Source organism: Pongo pygmaeus, chromosome 19 (genome assembly GCF_028885625.2).
Source record: "Pongo pygmaeus isolate AG05252 chromosome 19, NHGRI_mPonPyg2-v2.0_pri, whole genome shotgun sequence".
Lineage (NCBI taxonomy): Eukaryota > Metazoa > Chordata > Mammalia > Primates > Hominidae > Pongo > Pongo pygmaeus.
This window is the reverse complement of record NC_072392.2, coordinates 52,868,086-52,880,092: the sequence shown is the minus strand read 5'-3', so window position 1 is coordinate 52,880,092 and position 12,007 is coordinate 52,868,086. Positions and strand designations below refer to the sequence as shown.

Genomic DNA, 12,007 nt, shown 5'->3' with positions numbered 1-12,007 from the left:
GAATCCCAGAACTTCAAATCTTTACTAACTGCAATCTTATTATTTCCTCCTACACATAATGTATGTGTGCTATAAACACTTGCCTTTTGTAGATTTGCTTTTCTTTTGTTTGCAAGCTTTCAGATCAGACCACATTCTGATGAGTTCAGTTTTTCAGGCAGAATTGTAACAAGGAAGGAATAGTGGATGTTTTCTGTGACATAGTGGGAAGAGCATGGGACCTGAAGTCAATCCAAGGGTCTGGAGCCCACTCCCATTTTTGCCATCTCATGGCCATGGCCCTCTCTGAACCCTAATTTCTTCCTAACAGCAAGAATTATAACTATGTCATAAGATTTTTATGAGGCTCAAATGAGATAATGAGGTGTAACTAAGTCCAGTTCACTACTTACACTAATGTGTAAAAAAGGGACCCAGAAAGATAAGTCTTACCCTAAGGTTTCCCATCACATTCATGGCAGAAATAAGATGAAAACAAGCCCTGCTCATTCCACTCTACCAACTCTTCATTATCTGCATCTTCAGCTGAGGAGAGTGCACCATGCCTCAAAGGTTCCTTTCAAGTATCTGACTTTATCCTCAAGTAACTTTTCTTCATTAAAATGTTCAAACCCTGAAATTCTTAGGTATGAGCCTAACACAATATGTACAAGATCTATATGAAGAAAACTGTGAAACTCTGATGAAATAAATCAAAGAACTAAATGAATGGACAGAGATTCCATGTTCCTGGATAGGCAGGCTCAATATTGTGAAGATGTTACTTCTTCCCAACTTGATCTATAGATTCAGTGCAGTCTCAATCAAAATTCCAGCAAGTTATTTAGCAGATATCAATGAACTGATTCTGAACTGTATATGGATATGCAAAAGACCCAGAATAGCCAACACAATATTGATAGAGAAGAACAAAACTGAAGGACTGACATTCCCTGACTTCAAAATCTACTATAAACTACAGTAATTAAGACAATGTGATACTGGCCAAGGAAGAGACAAACAGATCAATGGTACAGAATAGAGAGCCCAGAAATAGACCCACATAAATATAGTCACCTGATCTACAACAAAGGAGCAGATACTTTTCAACAATTGGTGCTGGAACAGCTGGACATCACATGCAAAAAAAAATGAGTCTAGACACAGACCTTTTAGCTTTTTAAAAATATTTCTTGTTAAAATCCGGGGTTCATTCAAGGTACATGCATTGCATTTAGTTATTATGTCACTGTAGTCTTTTTAAATCTAGAGTCCCCCCACCCATCTTTTTTATATCAAACTGACTCAGGAAAGAATCCAACCCAATTGTCTTATAGAATGTGAACTCTAAGCTCTGTCACCAAAGATAACAAAATAAATCACATTCTCAATTTGTCAGATTGTTTCTTTATGGTGTTAACTTATTCTCCTGTCCCATGTATTTCCAAACTGGAAATGAGGTCTAGAAGTTTAATTAGATTCATGTTACACAAGGAACTACTAATTTTTAATTGCCTGCTGGGATGGCAGCCATCTTTACGGTAGCTGTTCCCATGGTGATAAGTCCTTACTGCTTCCTTTGACAGATGTTAATGTTCGTGTGTCAAGTCTCACACTCTTGGGAGCTATAGTGTCCACCCACGCACCTTTACCTGAAGTCCAGCTACTTCTGCAACAGCCATGTTCTTCTGGACTCGGTAATAGCAATTCAGCAACCCCTCACCTCAGCCCTCCTGATTGGTGGAAGAAAGCCCCTGCAGGACCCTCTCTGGAAGAAACGTCAGTTAGCTCACCTAAGGGGTCTTCAGAGCCCTGCTGGCTCATTCAACTCTGCATTTCCATTGTCGTACTGCCCAAGGAGGATTCCTGTTCAGGTAGCGATGCTGGCTCTGCAGCAGGAAGCACCTACGAACCATCCCCCATGCGACTGGAGGCCTTACAGGTAGGAGATTTCATTTCCTCATCTCTGAAACGGAAGTAACCATTCTTCCTTCAGAGTGACTGTGAGGAGCGAGCAGGTAAAACCAAGCCATATGTCAATTGTGTTCGTGGGAGTTGTATTTTAGGTATGGGTGGTGTATTGTTTTTGTTGTTGTTTTGTTTTGGGGAGGTGTTCTTTGGTTGTAAAATAGCAGATTCATTCCTTTTTGTTCTTTGATTGCAAATTATTTTAGTCATTTCAGGTATTATATGACAGATGGATGTAATAGATTGTAGAATAATTCTGAGTGAAATTGTACAGTTAATTTTTGATTTTTGCAACTTAAATGTTTAATTCTCTATAAGCTTCTCCTTGGTCTTGTACCTGCTTAGAGTAACAAAATAATTGTTCCTTCAAAGGAAAAAAACAGTCCTAGATAAAAGAGTTTACTTTTTCTATGCAAATATGATCTGAGACTAGGCCTGGTCCTGAGGTCTGCTGCTAATTAACTGGACAACATGAAACATGTCCTTTAATCTTGTCAGGCTTAGTTTCTTTAGCTGTAAAATTCAACTAATACCTACTTTAAAGAATAGTTCCAAGACTTAAATGAGATTATGTTAATGAAAAGCAATCATATACTAAAGCACCATAAAACTATGATACAGTTTATTGATGTTACTCACGAAATAAAGATTATGGTTCTTAATTTCATTCAACAGATTTCAGCCCCTGTTAAATATAAGCGATTTCTGAAATATTATAACACTTTTCTGGATATTGCAGCCTTGCACTCAGGGCTTAGAGGGTTAATTCCATGCTCTCTTTGCAGGTATTGACTCTTCTGGCAAGAGGCTACTTTTCAATGACTCAAGCCTACTTGATGGAGCTTGGAGAGGTGATTTGCAAGTGCATGGGGGAAGCAGATCCATCTATTCAGCTTCATGGAGCAAAGGTAATTTTCACCAAAACCACAGTGCTTTTTCCTTCTCTTCACTTTATATCCTTCCTTTTCTTCACTTTATATTCTTCTGCCACATATCCTTCAATTCTGAGATTTCTTAAAGAGATTTCAGGTAAGGAAGACATACATTCTTCTGTTTTCGGCTCTTAACATGTAAACCCCATGAATTGATTCGGCAACAAATTAATAAGATATAGCTGTTGATTTCAGTCCTTGAAAGAATGCCTCTGTTAAGAGTGACTGAAAAAAAGAAAGAAAATTAGTTGCAAATTATGTTTCCCCTTGATTTGAGGTGATCTCCGAACTCAAGTGAAGGTGTTACTAAAGTGAAGGTGTTACTCAAGTGAAGGTGTTACTAAAGTGAAGGTGTTACTCAAGTGAAGGTGTTACTAAAGCGAAGTTGTTACTAAAGTGAAGGTGTTACTCAAGTGAAGGTGTTACTAAAGTGAAGGTGTTACTAAAGTGAAGCTGTTTGCTAGTTCTGATGCTCCGCTTTGGTAATTCTTTTTCTTGGCAGCTTCTGGAAGAAGTGGGCACAGGCTTAATACAGCAGCATAAACCGGACTCCACTGCAGCACCTGATCAGAGAGTGCCAGTCTTCTTGGTAAATAAATGTCAATGCATAGTTTTCTTTTATTAGTGCTTCAGTTGCAGTTTTATTTTGAAGCTCAGTGATAAATGGAGTAGATGATATAGTTTCTTCCAGTGTCAAAAATTATGTTTTATAATCCAGGAAAACATGAAACTAGTATAAATAGGTTTTATTTTACATTTCAGTTTATTTGCAATTTAGTATGTGGTAGGCTTATGTATAACATATAACCAGCAATAGAAAAACTAATATTTCTTTTGCATAAAACCTAGTCTGGTTACTTAGCCTGCCCAAGAGACAAAGAGCCAGGGATTTTGTATCCAAAGCCATGGGATCAAATTTAGGGAACATGATTGTATTAGTCCATTTTATGTTGCTATAAAGGAATACCTGAGGCTGGGCAATTTATAAAGAAAAGAGGTTTATCTGGCTCACAGTTCTGCAGGCTGTACAAAAAGCATGGTGCCAGCATCTACCTCTGAGGAAGCCTCAGGAAGCTTTAAATCCTGGTGGAAGGCAAAGGGGGAGCAGGCATGTCACATGGCAAGAGAGTAAGCAAGAGGGAGATGCCAGGCACTTTTAAACAACCAGCTCTTGTGTGAGCTCACAGAGTGAGAGTTCACTCATTACCACAAGGACAGCACCAAGCCATTCAAGAGGGATCCGCCCCCATGACCCAAACACTTCCTATTAGGCCCACCTCCAGTGTTGGAGGTCACATTTCAGCATGAGGTTTGGAGGAGGCACACATCCAAACCATATCATTCTGCCCCTGGCCCCCACAAATCTCATGTTCCTCTCACTGCAAAATACAGTCGTCTCTTCCCAGTAGTTCCCAAAGTCTTAACTCTTTACAGCATCACTCAAAAGTCCAAAATCTCAGCTGTGACTCAAGGCAAGTTCCTTCCACCTATGAGCCTGTAAGATCAAAAACAAGTTACTGATTTTTAAGATGCAATGGTGGTACAGGCATTGGGTAAACAGTCCCATTCCAACAGGGAGAAATCAGCCAAAAGAAAGGGGCAACAAGCCCCACACAAATCCGAAACCCAGCAGGACAGACATTAAACCTTAAAGCTCCAAAATAGTCCTTGACTCCATGTCCTGCATCCAGTGCACACTGGTGCAAGGGATGGGCCTCCAAGGCTTCTGGCAGCCTTGCCCTTGTGGCTTTGCTGGGTGTAGGCTGTGTCCCATTCCCAGAGTTCCACTAGGCAGTGCTCAGTAGAGACTGTGTGTGGGGGCTCCAACCCCACATCTCTCTTTGGCACTGTCCTAGTAGAGGCTCTCAGTGGGGGCTCTGTCCCTGTGGCAGGCTTCTGCGTGGGCACCCAGGCTTAGAGAATCCTCTGAAATCTAGGTAGAAGCTCCCAAGCCTTCTTCACATTTGCATTCTGGGCATCTGCAGGCTTAACACCACATGGAAACTGCTAAGGCTTACAGCTTGTACCCACTAAGCAGAAAACCAAGCAGTATCTGGGGCCCTTTTGAGCCAAGGCTGGGGATGCTGGGAGCAGTGCCCCAAGGCTGTGCAGGGCAGTGGGGCCCTGGGCCTGGCCCCCAAAACCACTTTCCTCCTAGGCCTCTGGGTGTGTGATGGGAGGGGTTGCCTCAAAGATTTCTAGAATGCCCTCCAGGCTGTTTTCCCATAGTCTTGGCTATTAGCAACTGGCTCCCTTTGAGTCATGCTAATCTGTCTAGCAAGTAGTTGCTCCGAGCTTGGATTCCTTCTCTAGTACAGGGCCAGGGTGCAAGTTTTCCACATTTTTATGTTCTGCTAGCCTTTTAATGATAAGTTCCAACTTTAAGTCATTCCTTTGCTCCTCCATCCGACTATAGGTTGTGAGAAGCTGCCGCGTCACCTGTTGAATGATGCTTAGAATTTCTTTCACCAGATACCCTAAGTCATTACTCTTAAGTTCAACCTTATGCAAATCCCTGGGACATGGGCATAATGCGGCCAAGTTGTTTGCTAAGGTGTAACAAAGGGTGACCTTTCCTCCAGTTCTCCAAACTTTTTAATTTCTGTCTGAGACCTCCTCAGCCTGGCTTTCACTCTCCATATTTCTATCAGCATTTTGGTCACAACTATTTAATCAGTCTCTAAGACGTTCCAAACTTTCCTTTGTCTTCCTATCTTTGGAGCCTTCCAGACTCTTTCAACCTCTGCCCAGTACCAAGTTCCAAAGCTGCTTCCACATTTTTAGGTATCTTTATAACAACACCCCATTCCTTGGCACCAGTTTTCTGTATTAGTCTCTTTTCTGCTGCTGTAAAGAAATGCCTCAGACTGGACAATTTATTTTTCAAGGAGGTTTGTCTGGCTCACAGTTCTGCAGGCTATACAAGAAGCATTGTGCCAGCATCTACTTCTGGTGAGGCCTCCAGAAGCTTCCAGTCATGGTGGAAGGTGAAGGGGGAGTAGGCATGTCACATGGCGAGAGAGGAAGGAAGCAAGAGATGCCAGGCTCTTTTAAGCAATTAGCTCTCATGTGAATAACAGAGTAAGAACTCACTTATTACCACAAGGATAGCATCAAGCCATTCAGTAGGGATCTGCCTGCATCACCCAAAAACCTTCCTCTAGGCCCAGCTCCAACATTGGAGGTCACATGTCAACATGAGATTTGGAGGGGACACACATCCGAACCATATCAGCCACTTAATGGATATGTGGTTATAGGCATGGTTTCCTAGTTGTAAAAAGGAATAATAAACCATAACCCTTCAGTCACAAGGCTGTTGAAAAATTGAATGACAGGTAAAGATGCTAACACATAGGAGGTAATTCCATTACCCACGTCCCCCTGCCCCCCACCAGCCCCACCACGATTCTATTCAATTCCTGTGATTTCAGGTTGTTTCTGCTACCCCCACACTGTGCCAGTTCCAAAGATGGATGAAGGGCATGTGACCACACCAAAAAAGGCTTCTACTTAGTGCTAAAAGCAAAATCAGCTCAGTGTTGGTGGTCTTTGCTCCCTTTGCCCTTCGCATTCTGCCTTTTCTTTTCCCTTCACAATTTCTGTCATCCTTGCAGTGAATTAAAGATTCTAACCCTAGTCCCTGCCTTAGACTGCCACTAAAGCTTTCATATAACAAGTGCAGGGAGATGAGTTGAGCTTTGTTATCAGACAGAACTAGGTTTGAATTCAAACTTCTCCCTTTGCTAGATAGATGACTTTGGGCAAGCCTCTTAACTGTTCACCCTCAGGTATTGTTCATCTGTGGAAAAAAAAAAGACTTGTTTTCTATATTGCTTGTCTATTAGTGAGTAACAAACATTTAGCAGCTTAAAGCAATGTGCATTTATTTTCTCACAGTTTCTGTGGGTCAGGAATTAGGAGTGGCTTGGCTGAGTGATTCTGGCTTAGTTCTCACATGAGGTTGGCATCAAGATGCCCCCAGGGTTGCAGTCAACTGGCGGGTTGTAAGACCTGATGGGGTTGGAGGGTCTTCTTCCAGGATGGCTCACCCATAGACCTAGCCAATTAGTGTTGGCTGCTGGCAGACGGCCTCAACTCATTTCCTCCCCGTGAGGACGTCTCCAGAGGGCTGCTTGAGTATCCTCTTGACATGGCAGACGGCTTCCTTCACAGCAAGTGATCCAAGGGAAAGAAAGCAAGACAGAACTGTGCTTTTTATGACCTAGCTTTGGAGGTTCCGTGCTGTCATTTCCACAACATCCTATTGGTTACACAGGTCAGGCTGTTCAGTTATGGGAGGGGACTACACAAGGGTGTAAATATTAGTAGGTGAGTGTAATTGTGTGCCATCCTGGAGACTGGCAACCACTTTTTGTCCACGTTCTTCTGGAGTGGGGCAGGGAGGACCCAGACCTGGGTTTCCAGGAGCTGAAGTAGGAGAAAGACAGAACTGGTGCGTGACATACACAGCAAAACCCAGGACTAGGTCCATGGGACAGAAACAAAACATACCAAAACCACAGAGATTCACAAATGAACACGAAATCACAGGATATGTATAAAGCATGGAAAGGAAACTGTTCACATGGCTACTTTAGAGGCTGTGAAGTGAGGTGGTTCTTCAAAGTGCTGAAAACAGAACCAAATGCCCAATTTAAGAGTGTCCACTGTGTACCAGGCCCTGCACTAGAAACCTTACACAGAGTATTACATTTTATTATCACACAGACTCTGCAAAGTAGTTGAAAAAGCCCTAGCCAAGTGTCAACTGATCTGGATTCTAGTTCACCCCTGCTGCTGATGAGCAAGTTGTATTGTCTCTTTGTGCGTCAGTTTCCTTGTGTGAAAAAGTAGGGATAATGCTACAGACCCCATTTATTTGTGCCAAGGAATAAAATAAGTTGATATGTGTAAAATACTTAAAGCAGTGCCTGGCATGGGATGAGCTCTCTGAAGAATATTAGCTGCCACTGCTGTTGCTGTTACTGTCATCACCATCTTCAGCCTCCTCTTGATTATTATCACTGTTGCTGCATAACTTTATGAGACCACAGTCTCCTAATCAATAGGAGTTGAATGGGAGGCTTAAACCAAAATCCTTTCATCCCTGTGGAAGAAGAACCAATGAAAAAATTTACAGAAAGCTGCTACTTTAAGGAAAAATGTTTCACTAAGGCCATTCTGGTAGGCTTAGCTCCGAGTTGGTTCCCCTGTTATGTCTTGGGCTGCAGCTTTTCCTTTGCCTCCATTCCAGGTGGTGATGTTCTGGACTATGATGCTGAACAGTCCTTTACCCAGAGCCCTGCAGAATTCGGAGCACCCAACTCTCCAGGCGAGCGCCTGTGATGCCCTGTCTTCCATCTTGCCCGAGGCCTTCAGCAATCTGCCGGTAACGTGAGGGTGTTTTCTCGCCCTTAAATCATGGCTGGAGCACCAGAGCTAGAATTTGGTGCTTTTGCGTTTTGAAGCAGTATTCAGCAGCATATCTGATGAAAACGTGCTAGTTCTACTTGAGTTGGGGATGAGGGCACTGGGGAACAGCAAGTAGGAAAACTTGAAGCCTTAATATATCAGGAAAGCTGTTTCCCCGTGTGCGTTAGAATGTAGGTAGTAGAGGCAAGGGTAGCAGAAGCTTGGAAGGCAGAGAGATTTCAGGAAGATTTCACATCCAAAGTTTAAAAGGCCTGAGTTAAAGCCCAGCTCTTCGACTTGCTAGCACTTTGACTCTTAACCTATCTAAAACTTGGTATTATCATCAATAAGATGGTATTCATGTGAAAAATAATAAGTATGTGAAAATACTTAGATTTGTTGTCCAACACATATGGTATTTGTCTTAGTCTGTTTGGGCTGTTATAATAAATTACTATAAATTGGGTGTCTTCTAAACAACAGAAATGTATTTCTCATAGTTCTGGAGGCTGGAATTAAGATTAAGTCACTGACAGACACAGATTTGGTGCCTTGGGAGGGTTTGCTCTCTGGCTCACAGGTGGCACCATGTGAGCTGTGTCCTCAAGTGGTGGAAGGGGCAGGCAGCTTTCTGGGGCCTCAATCATAAGGGCACTAAGCTCTTTCATGAGGGCTCTGTTCCCGAGACCTAATCTCCTCCCCAAAGCCCCACCTCCTGATACCATCACCCTGGGAGTGAAGATTGCAACATAGGAATTTTGGGGGAGCGTAAGCATTCAGAATACTGCTATTCAGAATAGCAGTATTCAGACTGCTTTTTTTCTTTAGTCCTCAGTGACATTTGCATCCATTCTTATTTACATAAATGAGCTTCTGTAAAGAAGGCAACTTTAATAAAGGTTAAATGTGATGAGATGCTGTGTGTGTCTTGCACAAAGTGGGTGCTCTGATAATCATGGGATCTGAATTGAACCTGCTCTTTACCAGGGTAGCCTCAAGGTCGCAATGGTGTTCAACTCCTGATTATGGTCTCAGACACAGATATTTCACATCTTTTATGGAAGCCTTTGGCTCGTAGTTATTTCATTCTCATTTTTCCCTTGTCAACCTTCTCATTGCAGAAAGACAGGCAGATCCTGTGCATCACAGTGCTGCTCGGGCTGAATGACAGCAAGAATCGCTTAGTGAAAGCTGCGACTTCACGGGCCCTGGGAGTCTATGTGCTTTTTCCCTGTCTCAGACAGGTCAGAGTGAGCCTATTTAGCTCTTCTGTGCCCCTTTTGTAGTCCATGACACCCCTATTTTGTGGATATAGAGCTCCTGCATTGGATGGTAAAGGAAACTAAATTGCTTTGTAATCTGTGATTTCTTTAATTGCTACTAAAATGTGGTCATGGGCCAGGCATGGTGGCTCATGCCTGTAATCCCAGCACTTTGGGAGGCCGAGGCAGGTGGATTGCTTGAGCTCAGGAGTTTGAGACCAGCCTGGGCAACTTGGTGAAACCCTGTCTCTACAAAAAATTTTAAAAATTAGCCAGGCATGGTGGTATGCACCTGTAGTCCCAGCTACTTGGGAGGCTGAGATGGGAGGCTCAGTTGAGCCTGGGAGGTGAAGGTTGTAGTAAGCAGAGATCACACCACTGCACTCCAGCCTGGGTGACAGAGCCAGACACACACACACACACACACACACACACACACACACACACACACACATACACGCACACTCTCTCTCTCTCTGTCTCCATATATATATATATATAAAGTGTTATACATACAGTTTTATATACATAACTGCAAGCATTACCATATGTATACCATATATATATAAATGAACGAAGGCATTACCATATATATATATATATATGGTATTTATTTATTTTTAATTTTTAATTACTTAGCACACTGCCTGGGACCTTAGGCACCCAATAAATGCTTAAATTAATGAATGATCTAATAAAAATGAAATGGGACATTACCAGGTGGTAGTCATCATTTAGAAAGCTGACATAGTTTTTACTAAGAAGGAAATAATGTCCTCTTTCACTCTTACTTGTGACATTTATCTCACTGAGTGGTGTGTAGTACATAAGGTGTGTTTTGGAAATGCATTTCTTTTTCAGAACATTATTTCCCGAGATGGAAATCAACCAAGCACAGAGTTCACAGATAACTGTCCCAGGCCAGCTTATATATTTGGTGTTCATAAGAGCAAAATCCATAGGCTCCTCGGGTGTCCATGGCACATACCAAAATTATGGGAGCTTCCCCTGGGATTTTTTTGAGTGTCCAAATTGTAAAATACAAGAAGAACAGTAAATTGATTGAGTAGATGAATTTTTATTTCCAAGCAGAAATGTGCGCGAAGGCTTGTAGCTTTATCTGAAAATAAGTTTGAGAATTTCAAAGGTAGCAGCATGACCTGCTAAAGTAACTGCAGTGTTTTGTTTTGTGTTATAGGATGTCATATTTGTTGCAGACACAGCAAATGCGATATTGATGTCACTTGAAGACAAGTCTCTGAATGTTTGAGCCAAAGCAGCCTGGTCCCTGGGCAACCTGACAGACATTCTGATTGTCAACATGTAGGTGACTGAGCTTGCTTTCCCCAGCTGACTTCTGAGTTTGAGGGCCCAAGAGAATGTTCTCGATCCCTACCATGAAAGTATCAGCAGTAGTTCCCGCAAATTATGCAGTCTTCCTGCTTTGTTTTGTTTGATATTCTTTCAGAAAATAAAATTAATAAGCTGTTGTTAATATATATTAGGAATATATTGACATATATGTATTAAAAATACTGTATGCCGATATAAGTAATATGTCCACATTATAGAAAACATAAAAGCAAAACCTTAGTAATGGTTACTGTACTTTTGCATTTAAAAAAATTTCTTAAAGTAGTATATTCACAGGCTTAAAAAAAATCTAGATAGTACAAAGCAGCATTCAGTGTGAAGCCTTTCTTCTACCCTGACACCTTAGTTCCCCTCCCCAGAGGTAGCTGGTTATTCATGTGCAAGTGTCCTGCACATGAATAACATGTGCATTATTGAATTGAATTGAATGCATGAATATGAAGTGAATTACATGTCACTTCACCATATAAGTGACATGTAAAATGTGTAAGCATTCTGTTATTGACTTGTTAGAAATCCTTATTTATGATTACATAATTATCACTGTGTGATGATTATTTAACCATTTTTCTATTACCGAACATTTGTTTTAGGCTTTAAGCTTGTAGGCTTTTATATTCAGTGAATATTTTTGTGCATGAAATCTGCACTTTGGGATTTTTTTTGGAGACATCCCTATGTGGGGAACTGTTGGGTCAAAAGATATATACTGTAAGTTTCTTGATATAATCTAAGCAGATTTGTTAAACTGTTTTCCTAAACTTTTATGCTTATGCTAAGTGAATATATTTCTATATGCGTATATTTAAGTGTATTTACCTTTTAACATGTGTTGTCTGCTTTGGGTGGAACAGGGAAACACCAGACCCAAGTTTCCAGGAAGAGTTCTCTGGTCTCCTGCTCTTGAAAATGTTGTGATCAGCTATAGAAGCATCCAAGGATAAAGACAAGGTAGACTCACAACAAAACCCAGTATCTCCCAAACAGATAGTTAATGTATTGTAGCTGCAGTGTGGTAGTTTAGTGTGGCTTGATGTTCCTCAGACTATCCCACCAAATGTACTCCTGTTCAAAGGA

General features: G+C 41.6%; 1 protein-coding gene across 1 annotated transcript in view; it reads left to right on the top strand.

Moving 5' to 3' along the window:
* The window catches only part of LOC129016548 (HEAT repeat-containing protein 6-like), a 36,134-nt gene that overhangs the window by 20,107 nt on the left and 4,020 nt on the right, over positions 1-12,007 (top strand). The window contains 7 exon segments of the mRNA XM_063655429.1: positions 1,566-1,921; positions 2,733-2,855; positions 3,382-3,468; positions 8,137-8,271; positions 9,416-9,538; positions 10,755-10,879; positions 11,785-11,881. Of these exon segments, the coding sequence (XP_063511499.1) occupies positions 1,566-1,921; positions 2,733-2,855; positions 3,382-3,468; positions 8,137-8,271; positions 9,416-9,538; positions 10,755-10,879; positions 11,785-11,881 (1,046 nt within the window).